Raw genomic sequence first — 18379 nt, 5'->3', positions numbered from 1 at the left:
ATTATTTCGAGGCGCCCATAACCAATCAGCTTGGCAAGTGGATGCATGACACTTATGCTGACTAGGTTTAAGCAGCTTGGTCCAGTACCAAATGCCGCTCTCCATACCCACCAGGAGAACGAGGGCCAACCATTGTCAATTGCGCAGAAACAGAGTAATGTAACACTGGATCTTAGCTAGGCAGGTGGCTCGATCGCTCATGCTCATTCGACACCGTGCCGGGAAAGCTAATAAGTGTCACAATTGCTGCTCCGTCGGTGTCCGATAGTGTTGCAAGCTCCGTATCGGCTTAAGTACACGCGCGAGTCCCGCCATGTTGGCTTGGACTTCTGTCATCTTGGCATCACAACTCATTGGGTTGCCAAGTGCATAAACAACATGGCTTCACGGGCTGCATTCGCCTTCTTGGCTTTCGCCACTGTGGCGTCAGCAGCGACATGCTCAAGCGTCATTGAGAGTTGCTCATCAGCCGCCAGCTCGTCGACAAACACCTGTTGTGTCAACAAGCCCGGGGGGTTGATGTTGCAGACTCAGTTCTGGGACACGGATCCTGTGACGGGTATGCACGCCAGCCCTCTTCAAGCTTGACTGGATAACTGACGATTATGCAGGGCCAGCAAATTCGTGGACTATCCATGGACTTTGGCCCGACAATTGCGATGGCACATACGAAGAAAATTGTGATTCGTCTCGAGAATACACCGGTATCACTAGCATTCTGCAGAAATTCGGCAAAAGCGACCTTGTGAGCTACATGAATACGTACTGGCAGAGTAACTCGGAAACTCCCGAGGAATTTTGGGAACACGAATGGTCCACCCATGGCACCTGCATCAGGTACCCAATGCCCCAAATCGGCTATGGCTTACAGCTGCTTTGGAAGAATGCTTACCCCCTACAGCACACTTGATCCCGATTGTTACTTGAGTTACACGACTGGACAAGAAGCGGCAGATTTCTTCCAGACGGTGGTAGACTTGTTCAAGTCCTTGGACACATACACAGTGAGATTGCAGACAAGGTGCATCCCTGGTAGTCCAGATTGGCTCACTCCTTCCAGGCACTCGCCAGCGCCGGTATCACTCCTTCCAGCTCCAAAACCTACACATCCTCGGCAATCCTGGCTGCACTGGCAAAGGTGACAGGCAAGACTGTCGTGATTCTGTGCGATAACAGTGAACTGTACCAGATCTACTACGGGTTCTACGTCGATGGGCCCCTTGTGAACGGAGACTTTATCCCAACGACGATTGCCGGATCTTCTTCCAACTGCCCGTCTTCTGGCATCAAGTACCTGCCCAAGTCAGGAGGCTCCACAAGCCCAACTAGCACCAAGACCACGACAGCCCCAGCACCAACGGGCACCGGGTCATTCTCGGGCACAGGGTACTTGAACGCGTACTATAATGGAGCCAAGGACGGATGCTTGATCAGTGCCGGGACATGGTACTCGACGGGCACTTGCGCCACATACACCGCGGCTGCATCTGGTGAGTTTCGTCCTCCTTTTGTCCCTGGCACATGGCGGAGGCGTGGTGACTAAATGCTGCCTTCTAATCTAGGGGCGGGCTTCACTCTGAAAAGCTCGAAGGGCACGTGCGGGGTGGTGAGTGGTGCTATCACGTGTGGTTCTGGGGTGACTGCCACCGTTTTCACTGTGAGTCTCTTCTCGCCCAATTTCCGACATCTGATGTTCTATTCCGCTGACCATGTGCATAGGCTTCGGGCGGAAAGTTGGCCTACAATGGGCAGACCACCTTTTACTCGACCGTGGTGCCAACGGGTTCAACTCAAGCAACTGTGTATACAGCTTCGAAAACGTACTCGGTGTCATTCCAGTGGCAGAGTATATGATGAGTGGGAAGAGGATTTGCCTAGGTTTCCCGAGCTCGTACATCGGTCAGCAATTATGGGTGAATTTAGCTGGACAGCTCTATGATCCACAAATAGTACTTGAGAAATAGTATTTGAGATCAGCCATCAATGCCTACAATCCACTACCGCTACATCGCCTCTAATGGCACAACCACCGCTAGTCACCATTCTCTCGCGACTCACTCTATCACGAGCAGAGCAACCCTCATTTAGCGTTAATACTATATGGAATTAGCGAGTCCCATCGAGAAGTCTCTGAATACTGAAAAGTGCACCGAGTCCATGGAAACAATACTCAGTGTGCCTTTAGTTTGTGGTAATAGGCCCTAAAACTGCTGGCTCTATTGAATAATCCCGTACTATCCAGGAAACCCTGCTTGTACCCCCTCCGCGTCTACTTCTATATCGCAATTGCCGGGTCTGGGTAGACGAAAGCTTCCCGACCTGCTCAATCCGTGTCTCGTCCACCCACGATGCCCGTTCCGTCATCTAGATGATCATGTTGCCCAAGGCGTGTGCGTCATTTTTGTACTCTGGAGCAACACCTCCGGCATTCACCAAGACCAGCCGGCCATCTGGTGTTAGGTGGAGTGTTTCTGTCAAGGACGTCGCTGCGAACCAGCGCACGGATTTCTGCTTATTAATAAGCTACACACTGACTACGTGTCGGATCTTATACATATTTGACAGTTAGTATAGCCACATTCTGCTAGAGTGGGTCCACTCGCCTATTAGCGGGCCGGTCCGATATCATGCAGTTCCCACGTGGTCCTACGCTTGAAATGAAAAACCATTATTTGTTCACAACCAAAAACAGCTCCTGGTTGTTTTTATTTCAATATCGCAACGAGTTTCCGATAAACTGGACTAGACTCTCTTTGAATTTCTGATTTGGGGAACTACAGACTTCAACTAGTACGCAATCATATTGTATGCTTCTCCCGAACTACAATTAGTATGACTCCAAGAGTCACGATTAATAGGACCTTATACAGGCGGTAATGGGTAGCGCGGAAGCAAGTACGGCAATTTGCAGAGAAGGGGGAAAGGTCATTCCTATTGCTGAGAACATGAACGCGCGATGCTGTCCAGTATGAACGTCCCTCTTTTCCAGCCCGCAAGTAAAACGGTAAAGCTGAAGCGTGCGACCGGTGATGCTGGCGATGGTAGGTCAAAAAGCAAATCGCAAAAGACCACCCAGAACGTGTTAGAAACGGCCATGATGATACATAATCGGCGGGCGAAGGCACGGACGATGGCAAGAGATCCGGTCATGTCGAGCTCCCGGAGGTTATCACACAGGCAGTTGTAGATATATCTGTCGATGTGGGTGGAGATTGGCCTTCGAGGAACGCGGTATTTGTTGGGTGTACGAAGTTATGGGACAGGCTGGCAGCTGTTGTATTCCAGTATTCGCCAGCATCGAACATCCATTCGAAGATTGCATTGCAACAGATGGACTCATCTTGGAACCCGCGACGCCGTTTGACTTCAAGTCCGTGGGAACCTGAGGATCGTGGCAAAGCCAAAGACGAGATGATGACTCCCGTCACTGGTATGCACATGGCATCACACACGGCGACATCAAGCCAGCTAATTTCTTGCGAGCCCAGAATGGCACATTGCGTCTGTGTGACTTTGATGTGGCACTCCGCGTTGATGAGGACCGGGGGAGTGGGAGTTTGAAGCATGCGACTGATGTTTGGCGCCGAAACTACCCAGAGGAACGAACACAAACCACCAACATTCGAGAACGTCATGCATGCTCTGACCATCCCCACCTCAAAGCTTTATACAGGTAAGCATGTGCGTTTCAATTAGGATACCTTCGAGGAAGGTTCGAGGAAGGTTCGAGAAAGGGGACAACGGTGGATCTCAATGAGGTAAAAGATGAGGAAGTCCGGGCATATATTCGAGTACATTTGGAGGCTGGCGGTTCTGATAGTACCGTGTACTAAATAGTCGCTCGGTGCTACTTAGGGTTGTGAATGCCAGAGGGCAGCATGAACTCATAATAACTATGTGGGATATCATAATCATCTCTGAAACCTGACGTCCAAATTGACCTCATTCCCTTGTTGATGTTCAAGACATATTTTGGTGACAAGGTTACCCCCCGCAATCTAAACCGTCTCAATATACCTCTTCATCTCCCAATCCGTGACGGCCTCGTCCCAGAGTCTGATCTCATGCTGCCTAGTGCCACCATAATGCTCGACAAACTCATCACCAAAGACCTCACGGGCCACGCTGTCCTTGGCCATGAAGACATCTGTCGCCTCCTTTAAGCTCTTGGCTAACCTAGCCCCAACGTCCTCGGACCCGCCGACATCTGCGCCCCGGTTCAGTGGCGGAATTGGTATCTCCATCTTCTTCTCCACGCCGCGCCACCCCAGGCCAAGGATGGCGGCCATAACGTAGGAGGGGTTCGCGTCGGCCCCAGGAACCCGGATCTCGAACCGCGTCGCGCCGGGCTTGGATGTCGGCGGGGCAATAATTCGAATAGATGCGGCACGGTGCTCCAGTCCCCAGGAGACGGTGACAGGGGCCCAGAAGTTCTCAACGAGCCGCTTGTAGCTGTTGATGGTGGGGGCGAGCAGGGGCATGACGGACGGCAGACCGTCGAGCAGGCCGGCAAGGAAGTGTCGGCCGAGATCACTCAACTGCGAAATGTCGTCCCACTTCGCGTTTTCGTCCCTCTGCTCGCGGAAGAAGAGGTTCTTGCCGTCCTTGTCCACGACGGAGCAGTGCATATGTCCACTGTTGCCCGGCAGCCCCTGCTTGGGTTTGGCCATGAAACAAGGCGTGATGCCGTATTTGGTCGCCGTTGACTTGACGACGTACTTGAACAGACTGGCACGGTCGGCCATCTCGCTGATCTGACCAAACTCGAGCGCGGCCTCGAAGACGCCCGGGCCGCTCTCCGTGTGCCAGCCCTCGATATTGCAGTCGAACTTTGCGCACGTGTCGAAGATGTCGTAGAAGTAGTCCTTGTTGTGCACGGGCCGGGTGATGCTGTAGCCAAACATGCCTTCGGTCAACGAGGGGAGGGAGTGTGGCGGGTTGTCAAGCAGGTACGGTGCCGGGCTCGACTCGTTGCCCGGCACCTTGAACTGGAAGAACTCGTACTCGGCTGCTCCAACACTCGAGTTAGCATACGGCGCGTCTATTGTGACCTTGCTCCACTTACCACCAGCCATGGCATCGTATCCCTTCGCCTTGAGCTTGTCCAACTGCGTCTTCAACAGCCCCCGCGGGCAGGCGCTTATGGGCTCCTGGGTGTCGGGGTCGTAAAAGCTGACGAGGAAAAAGGGGATGTCATTCTCCCAGGGAATGCGCCGAAAGCTCTTGAGGTCGGGAATCGCCAGCAGGTCGTGGTACCCGTTCTCCTTGTTGCTTATCTTAAGCTCCCTCATGTAGGTCATATCGTGCATGTCCCAGCCGAAGATGACGGAGCAGAAGCCGAAGCCCGACTTGGCGATGGATAAGAACTTCTTCTTGGATACGAGCTTGCCGCGCAGGACGCCATCCACGTCGATTCCCGCCAGTTTGACGCTGTTGTCATCTTTGAGCAGTTCGGGGAGGCGCTCGATCGTGATCTCGTCGGGCGGAGGCATCATGTTGTGTGGGTGCGGGTTGATGGGAAAGTGGTGGGGAGATAAGGTACTGGTACTTGAAGCTGGATCTCGACTCGGATTCGCAGGCACTTGAGATATTGAGGTACAAAGAAACTCAATTGGGGAGAGGACAGAAGGACAGGTATAAAGTCACCAACGGTTCGTGTCAAAATGTCTCAACATGCGGCGATGCGACAGCGAACGACAGTTGCAGGCTGGACAATCGTGAATACATTGTAGAGCTGCCAAGGGCTATCGTGCATGATGTGGGGCAGTTGTGGAAGCTCCAGTCGGGTCGTGATAAGATCTATTTGCAGAAGGAAGGCCTGTCAATCAAGTTTTCGGGACTGCTTTTGCGCAATTTCAAACCCATGACGACGGATAGGTGATCAGCATTGAAGCCGCGAATACGAGTAGAATACATATAGATTAAACCCCTCCACGAAGGTTGATGTGCAATGAAATGAGCCAGAGCGTACCTTCATGCGCAAATACCGAACATGCAGCTAGTTGGTCCATCTACCTTTGAACTCACCAGACGATCCTGGGGTCGAGGCATCCGAACAAACAGCCAGTAGTGTAGCATGGCATCATTCCCCGCGCTATGATTGGAGAGTCGCCCCAAGTCAAACGTTCTGCTTCAACTTGCTCACATGCATCTTGTGGGCTGCATGATACAATAAACACCCTCTGGAACGACGGGATAGCAGACTCAACCTCGCTCTCATGGATTTGTATCTGTACGTCGCCCCTCCTCGAGCATTTGGCCACACGCAACCCAACATTCAGACCATTCAGACGCGATTCATATCGACTCGTTCTTATTGGGTCCAGCACTGCTCGTTTGTCGTCCGGTGAGTTCCCTTCAGCATACCAATCCGTCATTTCTATTACAATTTGGTTACTTGACCCAATGCCGCATGAATGACTCGGAACACCACGTGAACCACCTTCTCCTCCCAAACCCTTAGACTTATGGACAATGGACACCGTGTTGGTTGAAGTAGCCGTCAGAGCCCCTCCATCGGAGGCGGATCGGCACCTCGGTTGCTATGCAAGAGACGGTGAGCAAGTGACACTACTATGGTATCATGGGTAAGTTTTCAATTGTGTGTTTGTACCGTGCTCCACCTAGGCACGAGCCAACGCTTAGCTACCTGGCTTGAAGCGACCTTAACAGCTGTCTTAATCAGATTAAAAGAAACCGTTGTAGTAGTTTGAATTTCGGCTTTCGATTTACCACCGTCGAAATGGAGGGTTCGAATTCGTTAGCGATCTGCTTCTGTAAGGTGTTTAGTCCCTATTGTAGTTGCTACATACGCGATAATTAGGACGCGTAACAGCAAGTTGGAATCAGAGGTGGAAGTATCTTTTCGTTAGTATAAATAGGCTAGGTAAGAATCGGTAAGAATCAGTATATCGTTACCTTGGCAGTGGTCCACTGGTACTTGTCAAGGGGGTGAAAACTTTGGCCTGATACCGTAGTAAGCGACCCCGGTGACGTAAGTATCCCCTACGATAAGACAAGCTGCCGTCGCAACCTCCCGATTGTACAAGGGTAAACCATGGCAGCATGCGATGCGCCGCCTCTTCCGACACCGGCCGGATACCTAACATTCTGTCGACTCAAGCCCATACGGCCCGACACACACCCACTACTTTGTATGTGCTTACACACAACGTGTAGTCGGTAGTTGCGGAGGGAGGGTATAGATAATAAGGGTACAGCATTTGGCGGAACCCTTTTCTTATCTTTCGCTTGTTGACTCCGCCTGAATCTGCTGTTGTGCCTTCCTCCCCCTCCCAGGGTCCACCGACTGGAGAGGAAGAAGAATTTGTATCGTTCGACTGCCCTGAATAAGGTATACATGTATCCTGCGCCTGTTGCTTTCTTCTCTCTGTAACGACTATTTTTGTAACACAACTCGATAACTCGTGGTTTGCAGTCATATTGTCTGTCTCTCTCTCTCTATTGCTCTCGGCTTTCCCTACCTCGTTGGCTAAATATATCACCACTCCAAACACACATATCATGGGTTCTATAGTCGAAGCCAAGGGCCGTCTGGCGGGCAAGAATGCCATCATCACAGGAGCTGCCGGGTAGGTACTCTTGTCTTTCTCTTGTCGGCCACTTGCAGATGTCCAATGGAAGATGACGCAATTAACGCACGTCAGTGGCATCGGCCTCGAGACATCGATCCTCTTCGCCAGAGAAGGCGCCAGCATCCTGATGACGGATATCTCTGCGCCCGCGCTTGAGAAGGCGAAGGCCAAGGTTGCACAACTGGTGCCCAATGCCGCCCGTGTCGAGACGACGGTACGAGTCTTCCATCCCACCGCCACATGGTGCACTCACCCCCATGCCTTGCACGTAAGTGCTAACAATATACCATTCCACAGGTCTGCGACGTCTCGAAAGAATCCCAAGTGCAAGCTGCCGTCGAATCCCTCGACTCGTGGGGCGGCATCGACATCATCTTCAACAACGCCGGCATCATGCATGCGCAAGACGACGATGCTGTGGGCACGCCTGAGAACATTTGGGACCTCACCATGAACATCAACGTCAAGGGGGTGTGGTTCGGGTGCAAGCACGCCGTGCTCTCGCTGCGCAGGCACGGCAAGAACAAGGGAAGCATCATCAACACGGCGTCCGTCGTGGCGCTCGTCGGCTCGGCTACGCCCCAACTGGCATACACGGCGTCCAAGGGTGCCGTCCTGGCCTTGACGCGCGAGTTGGCCATTGTCCACGCCCGTGAGGGTTTCCGATTCAACAGTCTATGTCCGGCACCCCTGAACACCCCCCTGCTGCAGGACTGGCTGGGCGATGACGTGCCCAAGCGCATGCGCCGTGAGATCCACTTCCCCGCAGGCCGCTTTGGCGAGGCTGTCGAGCAAGCTCAGGCGGTGTTGTTCTTGGCCAGCGACGAGGCCAGCTTTGTCAACGGTCACGAGATGGTGGTCGACGGCGGCATGACCAAGGCCTACGTCACGCCCGAGGGTGCGCCGACGGTGCCGCCTGTCAACAATGCGTCCAAGGATAAGCTGTGAGCAACTTTGCACATGGGCTGAAATAATGAGTACAAGGCAACCAAATTCAACGTCGTCATGTGGAACATGGGGATGGGCTTTGGGGGTATCAAAACATGCGGAATGGAGTTTCGGAGGGATGTTGCTGAGCATCTGGCTTGCTCCGGTGACGGTTTGTCCCAAAGACCGTAAGATAGGTGTGACTGGTTGCCGTTGAAGTGGTTGGCGGTCTCATGCAAGACGTTGATTCCACTTGAGGACGCACGACACAGTCGTTATTGATGTACAGCAAATAACCTAACATACCTTGTGCATTTACATCTTGTCCGGTTCCCTGAGAAGCATCCCCAGTATACTCCGCCCAGGGCTCTATTGAATCATCCAAGCGCCACGTCACATATACTCCCTCCCACCTATGCCCTTTAGTTGAATTGATCCTCGGTATTGCCTTCTCCCATACTCTTGCTTCCCGAACTTCCGCTCTGAATGGCGCCCAATATCCCATCGATGTAACTTGCACCACTCCACTTCTGGTGCGTCAACACATCACACCCCAGCTGCTTTTCCCGCCTCTGGACGAGGTCCACATAGGCCTTCATGCCGCCCGTCTTGAACTCTTTGGCCAGCTCGTTCGAAATGGTGGCCGTGCTGTGCAGCCCTGCCAGGGAAATGAGCTGCAGCACAAACCCCTCCTTGGCAATGTCCCAGATGAAGGACTTCAGAGTAGTCTCGGTGAAGCCATGCGCCATCCAGTTGAAGCTTGGGGAGAGGTTGTAGACCAGCCCCTTTCCGGGGTAAACATCTCGGACGGCGCGGCCGAGCTTGGCGGCGACGGAAACGTTGGGGTCGCCCGTCTCGACCCAGAGGAGGTCAGCATAGGGTGCAAAGGCGAGGGCGCGCTTGGTCGCGGCCGCCATGCCAGAGCGGAAGTGGTAGAAGCCCTCCCGCGTGCGCGGAATGTCCGAGTCGAAGTAGACGGGCTCCTTGGCGTACGCGTCTGCAAGCTGCCTCCGCGCCGAGATGCCCATGCTGGGATCCGACCGCACTGTGGAAGTATACTCGCTGATCTTGTTCTTGGCCACGCCCTGCTTTTCCAGGTGCTCGACAGCCGCCTCGTCGAAGGAGACGAGTCGGGTCTTCTTGACCCAGTCGGCTTCGAAGGCGTCGATTTCGGCCCCTGCTGCGCCAGATGCCTCCATTTTTTGTAGGGTTTCGGCCAAGGGCACGATGCCGGGTTTGGATACGCCAAGGATGAACTCGTGGTCACGCACGTCAATGGCGCTGCTAATAAGCTTGCCGCTCTCCGAGTCGGTGCGCGCGAGGACGAGGTTTTCGGTGCCCATCACGTCCCATTGGAAGCGTGCTGCAACCAGGCGGTTGATGTGCTCGCCCGTGGGCACCAGGACCTTGCCAGCCAAGTGGCCGCATTTCTTGCCGCCGTGCAGCTGGTCCTCGAAATGCACCGCGGCCGCACCATTTTCGGCAAACAGCTTGGCCAACTTGAGCACCGCCGACAGGCCGCCATGTCCTGTATCGCCATCGGCAATGATGGGCCGGAAGTAATCCACATATGGCGTCCCTGCTCTTTCTTCGGGCGACATTTTTCTCCGGAGATCCCATTGCTTGCGGTCGTGCATGGACTGAGCCTTGGCCATGCGCTGCACCTGGTTCGGCACCGTGTTGTAGGGGTAATCGCCAAAATCAGGAGAGACCTCGTTGGTGGTGGTCAACACAGATGAACATGCCCAGCCGGATAGGTACAAAACTTCCTGGTGTGGCGCCTGTTGTGTCATCTGGACGGGGTCGATGGCGCCCATGGTGTGTACGGGCTCCCCGGCGGCCAAACGCTCCTGGAGCAGGCGAAAGAGCTTGCGGGCGGCGAGCGAGCTGGGGTAAGACTGTTGCTGGGAGCCGCGTTTCGACACGACATCGGCGGCCGTGTAGGGACGTTTGATACCGGCGAAGCGCGGGGTGGACCACCAACTCTCCACGTCATGGATTTGTTGTGTGTACAGGGCATCCTCGGCCGCGCCAGCTTTGGCGGACTCGGCTAGGAGTTGGAACGCGTCCGAGGGGAGTACGGTGGAGACGGGCGGATCTGGGGGGGTCAGGGCCATTCTACAAATGGTGGTTGACAGAGATCTTGAGGACAAGGAGATTATTGTTGAGGTTGAAATCGGGGTCGAGACCGTGGCATATTTGAGTACAGCTGCCCCGCGAGAGACTCTCCTGACTGTCCGTCGCAGCATTATGTAGAACTCTGGGATGTTTCGATCTGTTCAGACAACAAGGTAAGGTAACAATGCAGTCTGGGAAGGTCAGCGTCAGGGACAAGAAGATGAGGTCATGACGACACGCTGCAACGAGGGATATTGTTCATTGATGGTAACGCCCGAATCTCGGAACGTGCTTGAGCTTGTAGGTAGCTGAGGTACAAGTGCTGAAGAATCAACCTACACGGGAGCGACGCATTAGCTGGCAATTGGCAAGACTTTGAATTGAAGGCATCAAAATCAAGCAATCTGTCAGCAGTCAAAACCAACTGGACCTTGGCTAAGGCTACCACATTACCTAGGTATACCGGAATGGTTGTGCCGATTGGAGGCGAGGTCATCACGACGGGTTGGACGTGGCCTTGATTGGGCAATGGATCTAAGAATCGCACCAAAAGATGGGGAAGGAGGGTCCAGGAGGGTCCAAGAGGGGAACCTCAGAACCTGGGGCCCGTTTGCCCGCATTCCCGCTATCCACAGTGACGGCGGTTTCCCTCGGTCCATGCGGGGAATTTTGATAGTATGAAGCAGGTGCACTTGAAGCTCAAGCCCGATGGAGGCAAACTGTGTGCCCGCCGCAAATGCATGTGGTTGGCTTTCAAAATTATGATTGCCTCTAAACTTGTTTGTCAGCTTTCTTTTCGGTTGTCCTGTTCTAGTCGTTCAATTCGCATTGAAACGAGACGATCAATCGACTTACAGACTGAGGACACGACATCTCGCCATCGCTTACAGCTACCCCGCCATTACCGAGCTATTTCCATTCTAGTCTGACGACGCACCTGGGTCATGATGGCCGTCAACTTGAGAGGGACGATGAGGGCGTTTGGGGGACTCCGTGTAAGTAACAGGTCTCAGGATCTCAGCATCCCAACTGCGACGACGCCAGTTGCAAATGGGCGACGCTCCTCCATGGGCTATTCGCCGGCGCTGCGCTGACCAAGGCCATCAGCCTCAAACTGCTCGAGTTAGTATCATCCCCTCAATAAGATGCTACTCAGCTTCGTCCGAACCAGACTTGAAGGAGACGTTGAAATCCATCATCCCAGCTAAGCGGGAGCTGTTGAAGAAGGTCAAGGCCAATGCATCCAAAGTCATTGGTGAGGTCAAGGTTGAGAACGCCATTGGCGGCATGAGGTACTAAAGGAGTCACACATGGGCACTACCAATCTCTCGAGTCAGGCACTAACAGCATGTCAGAGGACTCAAGGCTATGGTGTGGGAGGGCTCCGTACTCGACGCGGATGAGGGCATCCGCTTCCACAGCCGCACCATAAAGGACTGCCAGAAGGAGCTTCCCAAGGGCACTTCGGGGACCGAGATGCTACCCGAGGCCATGTTCTGGCTGCTCCTGACAGGCCAAGTCCCCTCGGTTGCCCAAGTGCGCAACTTCTCGCGTCAGCTTGCCGGCGAGGCACACATCCCCGACTTTGTCAATAAGATGCTCGACAACTTCCCCAAGGACCTTCATCCCATGACGCAGTTTGCTATTGCTGTCAGCGCCCTGAACTACACGTCCAAGTTTGCCAAGTCGTACGAACAGGGCCTCAACAAGGCCGATTACTGGGAGCCTACCTTCGACGACTCCATCAGTCTTCTGGCCAAGCTACCCACTATTGCCGCCAAGATATACCACAATTCGTACCGTGGCGGCGGTGCCCTACCTGCTGATGTGGATATCGATCAGGATTGGTCCTACAACTTCGCAGCCATGCTAGGCAAGGGGGGCCAGGAGAACGAGAATTTCCAGGATCTTCTAAGACTCTACCTCGCCCTGCATGGCGACCACGAGGGTGGCAATGTATCTGCACACGCCACCCATCTGGTGGGAAGCGCCCTTAGTGACCCGTTCCTCAGTTACAGCGCCGGTCTGCAGGGGCTGGCTGGGCCGCTACACGGGTTAGTGATTTCAAATGCTCTGAAACAGGGCGACTGCTGACGCATTTTCGCCTTTAGTCTCGCCGCACAAGAGGTTCTCCGATGGATCATCCAAATGAAGGAATCCATCCCGGCCAGCTACGGCGAAAAGGATGTTCACGACTACCTCTGGTCAACCCTCAACTCAGGCCGTGTCATACCTGGATACGGCCACGCCGTCCTGCGTAAGCCCGACCCGCGCTTCGAGGCGCTGATGGATTACGCATCATCACGCCCCGAGATTGCCAGCGACCCCGTGTTCCAGCTCGTCAAGATGAACAGCGAGATTGCCCCCGAGGTGCTCAAGCAGCACGGCAAGACCAAGAACCCCTATCCCAATGTCGACTCGAGCTCGGGCGTTCTATTCCACCACTACGGCTTCCACGAGACGCTGTACTACACGGCCACCTTTGGTGTCAGCAGGGGACTGGGGCCTCTCGCTCAGCTCATTTGGGATCGTGCACTGGGCTTGCCGATCGAGAGACCCAAGAGCATCAACTTGGAGGGTCTGCTTGCTCTGGCGGAGGCATGAGAGGACATGGTATGCATCGTACAATGGGTTCGAGGCGTTGCTGGTTGCTGTTGAAAACGGGATTTTAGACTTGTCGTTCCGATTTAATGTTGAGTGCCTTTGCTCGTGTGCCCTTTCCTCGCTTTGGTTGCTCCTCGTCGTGAAGCTGTCGCTGTCATGAGAGGGCTTAATACAAGGCAAGGAATTAACTGGTGCGATGGTTTGCTGACATGCTGCCTGGCCGCAAATGGCTTCCCACATAACCATCATGTCCACCGAGACTGTCCGAATTGTGTACTTCGCATTCGTGCCCCCACCAATGACCCCACAACATGAGTAGTGGGGACCGTGTCTGTCATTATGCGACCTCAGAGCTGTTGTCTATAGGCGCGAGAAGCCTAAATGGGAAGTTATGTCACCCCAAGTGTTGCCTTCGTTTTCCTGGGATGTGAGCAGGTTCTTGATTTGGTCATCACAACGCAGACCGAAGCGGAGGTCGCCAATATTTCCCGTATACACCGCCAACCTTCCTGTTGGTCATACAAGTACCCTTTTCTCATTTTGGAACCGACCTGTGCTGCCAGGGCAGTCAAAAGCTGGCATGAAACGCACTTGTGTCACATTTATCAACAGAATACCGTATCCTTGTGTACTCACTTAGACCAATAGCGTTGACAAATCAACATCTCAGGTTTCATCAGAGGCACGAACTCTCATCTTGGTTTGTTCACGTGCCCCCCGAAATGCCTAGATACGAGAAACTATGTCTGTGGCAGTGAATAGGACACGAGCTCCGGGTTCCGCATCATGGCTGAACAGCGACAAGAAGGGAAATATGGGCTCTGCAGCAATGGCCATTTTGCCGTGCTTGTCATCTTAATATGTGGGTGTTGCTCCTGTTGTTCGGCAATGAGGCTAAAGGGGAAAAGGTCCCCAATTGGCTCGACTGAAGGGTTTCCCCTTTGGAACAACAGGCCCCCGCTCCCAGGTAAACTCGACGGAGAAGGCCGAGTCACCTTTTGGGCAGTGGGAACCTAGGAAATGTCATCACCGGCCAAATCTCACGAGCAGAGTGGTCTGAGCAGTGGGTAATATATTATGGATGCTCGGTACTGTAGATGTGGCGGAAACTTGACACAGGACAAAAGAGTCCCGCTTCCTGCCTTTGACACACTACGGCCGAACTTCAACAGGTTCTCCCCAACCACGAAAGCAATACAAATAAAGTCCTCAGCACTATCTGCACGGCGTTATGGGCCGATGCCGTCAGGTGACCCAACCGTGTTACTACCCTAAATGACAGCTCAATATGGCGTGCAACCGACCCAGCTCACAGATGATGGTTTCTGTAGGGATAATTAAGCTTAATCTACAGCAGTCCCTGGATCAAGTCAAAAATAGCATCAAATGGTAACCTGTCGCCCCAGACCGTCGGTGTCTGTCTGCCCATCTTGCGTCGAGGCCAGACCTAGATCTCGGTTCATGTTACATCGTCCTTGAGCCCTACATCAAATCCCCGTGCTCGGAGCATCTCGCTTCGCTTCCGAACAGACACTTCCTAGAAGACCACGAGTAAGACCGAACTTAAGTGAACGTCCCGCCCGAAGATACTTGTGTTGCCCATTTCTCTTTGCTAACAAGTGTTCTATAATAAGAACCACCCCACAATGGCCAGCTGTAGGTCAGCAGCCAAATAAGAGCAGCTGAACGTCCTGAAATTAATATGATTTCATCTAAACAAAGTCATTCCCCAATTCAACCGCAATATCACGGAGAGGGCTGGACGCGCTTCTGCTGTGCGAGCTGGGCGATGTCCGAGGCTGAAAGCCGACGTTTTTAATCTATCTTGGAATTAACAACAACTGTCTACTGCAATGATCTCACCATGTTGGCGACGGATGGCGTCGTGACCACCTCCGCCATCACATCACATTGCATCTCCTCATTAGGTCCTTGATGAGCCACCAGGCCTCGACCACGGCGAATGTCAACAGTTCGAGTCGGGTATAAATACTGGCCATGTCACGACACAGTCGATCATTTCCACTTCAGCAACAGCAGCAACATCGTTCAGACTCTCTCTCCACTCTCTAGCTTCCGAATCAGACCTGAAAACCATCCCCACATCTCACCACCCTCTTCCCACTACCCTAACCCATCTCCAATCAAACTTTCACTATGCGATCCTTCGCCGCTTTGCTTGCCCCCGCTTTGGCCGCTGCCTCTCCTCTCGGCATAGTCTCGCCCGGTGATCTGCCTTCCCCCGACAGCATCCAGATTGTCAGTGTCTCGTCCTCTGGCAATGGATGCCCGCAGGGAACTGTGACAACTGACATCTCTCCCGACCGAACAGTAAGAAGATTCACCTTCAAGTACAGCCAGTGTTCTGAAGGTTCCAAACAATTGTGCAATCTCATCTTGTCACCCCTGAAATATAGATAAACCCAGTACCGTTCGCTTCATAACACAATGCTGACTCTCAAACAGGTTGTCACTTTTGGTTTCGATGGTTTCCAGACCTACATTGGCCCCGGGACCGGCCCTGCCGATAAGACCAAGAATTGCCAGCTGCACCTGAACCTCAAGTACCCAGGCGGCTTTCAGTTCGCCGTCGTTGAGTCTACATACCACGGCTACGCCCAGCTCGACACGGGCGTCACCGGAAACTTCTACTCAACTTACTACTTTTCCCAGGACGCAGGCCACACTGTGAGCCAAATCACCCCCTTTCCGCACTGCAATTCTCTAACACAAATCACAGACCACCACACAAACCTCCATCGCCGGAGGAGGCGTCTGGGCCAGCGGAGAAGTCTACACGAAGCAGGACCAGGTCCCCACCGCGTCCACCATCTGGTCTCCTTGCGGCGCCACGGGCATACTCAACGTGAACAACCGCATTGCTCTGACCAGTAGCAACTCGACGGCCTCGGGCCAGATCTCGGATGACGATGCCACCGTCGCCTTTACCCAACAGCTTCACGTGTCTTGGCAGGCATGCATTGACCCCAAATAAGTCTACTACATGGAAAAGAAGATGGCCTGTCAGGTGGTGGTGGTGGTGGTGAGAGGAGCTGAATTTACTCACACTCATTCTGCATCATTTTGGACTGAATTGAACAGTGGAAAGATGGAGAGGCAGTTACTCAAGCCGGTTCATCATGCAGTTCCAGTCTACGCATTTTGTGCTCTTGGTCACGGAAAGCGTGTTGTGAGAGGACATGGGAGGATTTCATCAGTTTCCAGTATCCAAGGTTAGGGGACTAGCGTAACTCAATCAAGCCTTTTTGTTTCATTTTCGAACCAAGTTTCGCACAGCAGCCATGGAGTCACCTGGGAGGGAAATGTGAATCTCCGAAATGGCGCCAAGATGGCGTCTTTAGGTGCTCGGTAAACTTCATCAGCCCAACCGGCAAAAGGGGCTGATGGCTAAAAAGATGGCCGGCCTGCAATTTCGGTAGAACCAACAAGAACACGTCGGCTGCCACAGACTGATCACATTTCAGGAATTGTTTGGTAGATGATTATGATGGATATTTCATACGCGCTTCATCGCTACTCGGCTAAGGGACCCCGATTGTGCAGGTGCTATAAAACACGCCCACGCTGACGTGGGACAGCCTAATATCAAATAGAGCCAGCATAGAATTGAAAAGTACAGAACAAAAAATGTCTTGAATGAACCGCTTTTTGGTATGTGCCGTGCCAACTCGACAAATATTTCAGAATGGCCAGGTTGCCTGGAGAACCTGGGCCTCTTGGCCTGGTACGGCGCAGAACGTTGTGTGCCGCCCATTGTTGAGACATCTGGCGTCGTTATCGTCTTGATTGCCATAATCAGTATATGGTCATCACACTCTCGGTACACGGGAGTCAACTTACCATACGCCCCCCAGTCATTTCTGCCAGCCGCACAAAATGCCCGCTCACCTGCGTCGACATTACACTGCGGTCGACCCATGACGCGCCGAACTTGTACTCGGCAGGCTCCATCATCCCAGACCTGGTTAGGAGGGCATCGAGCCGCATTCTCCATATCATCATCGTCGACATCACCCTCACCGTCAACATCCACATTCAAAGACTGAATACATGCTCCATTCTGTAGGATCATACCCGCAGGACATTGGCATGAATTCGTACTGGTACTCCACACCATTGGGGCTGTACAGAGCTGACGGTTGTTGGGCATCCGACAAGTGCCATCTTGCCAGACCATGCCGTTGGCATTACACGTTTGGCGGTTGATGGGAAACTGACACGCTCCATCACGCCAGACCATGCCTGCTGCGCAGTTCTGAAGACTGTTGCGAGCCCGACATACCCCGTCCTGCCAAACCATGCCTTCAGGGCATTCTTGACCGTTGTTGGGTACTATACATACCCCATTCTGCCACACCATGCCAGCAGCAATGCAGGATTGGAGGTTGTTGATAACTCGGCACGCCCCGTCTTGCCACACCATGCCAGCCGCACATTGTTGGACATTGTTTCGAAAACGGCATGCTCCCTGTCGCCAAACCATGCCTTGAGCGGCGCACTGCTGGCGGAGGTCATCATCATGGTTACTGCGCCTGGTGCGTAATATACGGCATGTTTTTGAAGGCGCGTCCCAGACTCGGCTTCCTTCGCATCGGAAGTCTTCGACGCCGTCACTCTTGGAGGCAAGAGCTGGTTTGGCAATGGGGAAGGTGTGCGCTGGGTTGAAAGCCAGCGCGGCGAAGGCAAGAATAGTTCCGAAGTGCATGTTGTGAGATATGTGGAATTTCAGTTGATCAGCACGACCATAAGTTTGGATTTAAGTTGGAGGTAGTATAGGTTTATATAGACAGCAGAGCCTACATATGAACCAAGGAAGATACCTCTTTCATACTCCACTCCGTGTTTTATCATATCCATGCCTTTCCCTAGGAGAATTCCCCGAATAGCTTCCTGTATATGCCAAGCTTCCACGCCCATGAAAACAAGAGTAAACAAACTCAATATCGCCGACCTCGTTAACGCGCTGTCCAATCGTCCGATGGCCCGCTGGCGGAGACCAGGTGGTTAAATTCGTCCCAACTGCGTTCCGAGCGTCATCTCAAGGGCGCAGACACTGACATAAGTTATCATACAGTTCGCCCCGGAGTGGCAGTGTCTTCTTCTAGCTCGGAGAA

The 18379-nt window shown here is 53.2% G+C and overlaps 8 protein-coding genes across 8 annotated transcripts; 5 read left to right on the top strand and 3 right to left on the bottom strand.

Moving 5' to 3' along the window:
• The first annotated feature begins 44 nt into the window (after positions 1–44).
• Positions 45–2122, top strand: BCR38DRAFT_428262 (ribonuclease T2). The gene is made up of 6 exons (XM_040859885.1): positions 45–559; positions 612–837; positions 902–1004; positions 1061–1490; positions 1563–1657; positions 1720–2122. Exons 1-6 carry the CDS (start codon positions 379–381, stop codon positions 1852–1854), a joined length of 1170 nt encoding a protein of 389 aa, XP_040718452.1. The 5' UTR covers positions 45–378; the 3' UTR covers positions 1855–2122.
• A 1309-nt stretch (positions 2123–3431) lies between these two features.
• BCR38DRAFT_337119 (uncharacterized protein) lies at positions 3432–3677 on the top strand (the record flags this gene model as incomplete). Its single annotated transcript, XM_040855511.1, has 1 exon — positions 3432–3677. A coding segment is annotated over one exon (246 nt), but the record flags the coding sequence as incomplete, so codon positions are not given.
• Positions 3678–3998: 321 nt separating this feature from the next.
• On the bottom strand, positions 3999–5495 carry BCR38DRAFT_337667 (glutamine synthetase; the record flags this gene model as incomplete). Its single annotated transcript, XM_040855551.1, has 2 exons — positions 3999–5008; positions 5066–5495. 2 exons carry the CDS (start codon positions 5493–5495, stop codon positions 3999–4001), a joined length of 1440 nt encoding a protein of 479 aa, XP_040718450.1.
• A 1568-nt stretch (positions 5496–7063) lies between these two features.
• On the top strand, positions 7064–8543 carry BCR38DRAFT_511199 (uncharacterized protein; the record flags this gene model as incomplete). Its single annotated transcript, XM_040865028.1, has 3 exons — positions 7064–7592; positions 7668–7809; positions 7893–8543. Exons 1-3 carry the CDS (start codon positions 7525–7527, stop codon positions 8541–8543), a joined length of 861 nt encoding a protein of 286 aa, XP_040718449.1. The 5' UTR covers positions 7064–7524.
• Positions 8544–8944: 401 nt separating this feature from the next.
• Positions 8945–10639, bottom strand: BCR38DRAFT_483430 (isocitrate lyase; the record flags this gene model as incomplete). Its single annotated transcript, XM_040863626.1, has 1 exon — positions 8945–10639. The coding sequence occupies one exon, from the start codon at positions 10637–10639 to the stop codon at positions 8945–8947; it is 1695 nt and encodes a 564-aa protein (XP_040718448.1).
• Positions 10640–11495: 856 nt separating this feature from the next.
• BCR38DRAFT_165361 (citrate synthase) lies at positions 11496–13435 on the top strand. The gene is made up of 3 exons (XM_040853806.1): positions 11496–11932; positions 11996–12694; positions 12752–13435. The coding sequence occupies exons 1-3, from the start codon at positions 11691–11693 to the stop codon at positions 13242–13244; spliced, it is 1434 nt and encodes a 477-aa protein (XP_040718447.1). The 5' UTR covers positions 11496–11690; the 3' UTR covers positions 13245–13435.
• A 2142-nt stretch (positions 13436–15577) lies between these two features.
• Positions 15578–16332, top strand: BCR38DRAFT_165315 (uncharacterized protein). Its single transcript, XM_040853805.1, has 2 exons — positions 15578–15932; positions 15985–16332. The coding sequence occupies exons 1-2, from the start codon at positions 15693–15695 to the stop codon at positions 16237–16239; spliced, it is 495 nt and encodes a 164-aa protein (XP_040718446.1). The 5' UTR covers positions 15578–15692; the 3' UTR covers positions 16240–16332.
• A 429-nt stretch (positions 16333–16761) lies between these two features.
• BCR38DRAFT_407758 (uncharacterized protein) lies at positions 16762–17970 on the bottom strand (the record flags this gene model as incomplete). Its single annotated transcript, XM_040858204.1, has 2 exons — positions 16762–16844; positions 17106–17970. 2 exons carry the CDS (start codon positions 17968–17970, stop codon positions 16762–16764), a joined length of 948 nt encoding a protein of 315 aa, XP_040718445.1.
• Positions 17971–18379: the final 409 nt, after the last annotated feature.

Source organism: Pseudomassariella vexata (assembly GCF_002105095.1).
Source record: "Pseudomassariella vexata strain CBS 129021 chromosome Unknown BCR38scaffold_4, whole genome shotgun sequence".
NCBI lineage: Eukaryota > Fungi > Ascomycota > Sordariomycetes > Amphisphaeriales > Pseudomassariaceae > Pseudomassariella > Pseudomassariella vexata.
This window is presented reverse-complemented; position numbering and strand designations above follow the sequence as displayed.

Bases quoted from the DNA above. Each gene is read 5' to 3' on its own strand.
- BCR38DRAFT_428262 (XM_040859885.1), top strand. From the start codon at position 379: ATGGCTTCACGGGCTGCATTCGCCTTCTTGGCTTTCGCCACTGTGGCG. The intron at 560-611 runs GTATGCACGCCA...ACGATTATGCAG, and splicing joins GGACACGGATCCTGTGACGG to GGCCAGCAAATTCGTGGACT. The intron at 1,491-1,562 runs GTGAGTTTCGTC...CTTCTAATCTAG, and splicing joins ATACACCGCGGCTGCATCTG to GGGCGGGCTTCACTCTGAAA.
- BCR38DRAFT_165361 (XM_040853806.1), top strand. From the start codon at position 11,691: ATGGGCGACGCTCCTCCATGGGCTATTCGCCGGCGCTGCGCTGACCAA. The intron at 11,933-11,995 runs GTACTAAAGGAG...ACAGCATGTCAG, and splicing joins AACGCCATTGGCGGCATGAG to AGGACTCAAGGCTATGGTGT. The intron at 12,695-12,751 runs GTTAGTGATTTC...TTTCGCCTTTAG, and splicing joins CTGGCTGGGCCGCTACACGG to TCTCGCCGCACAAGAGGTTC.
- BCR38DRAFT_165315 (XM_040853805.1), top strand. From the start codon at position 15,693: ATGCTGACTCTCAAACAGGTTGTCACTTTTGGTTTCGATGGTTTCCAG. The intron at 15,933-15,984 runs GTGAGCCAAATC...CACAAATCACAG, and splicing joins CCCAGGACGCAGGCCACACT to ACCACCACACAAACCTCCAT.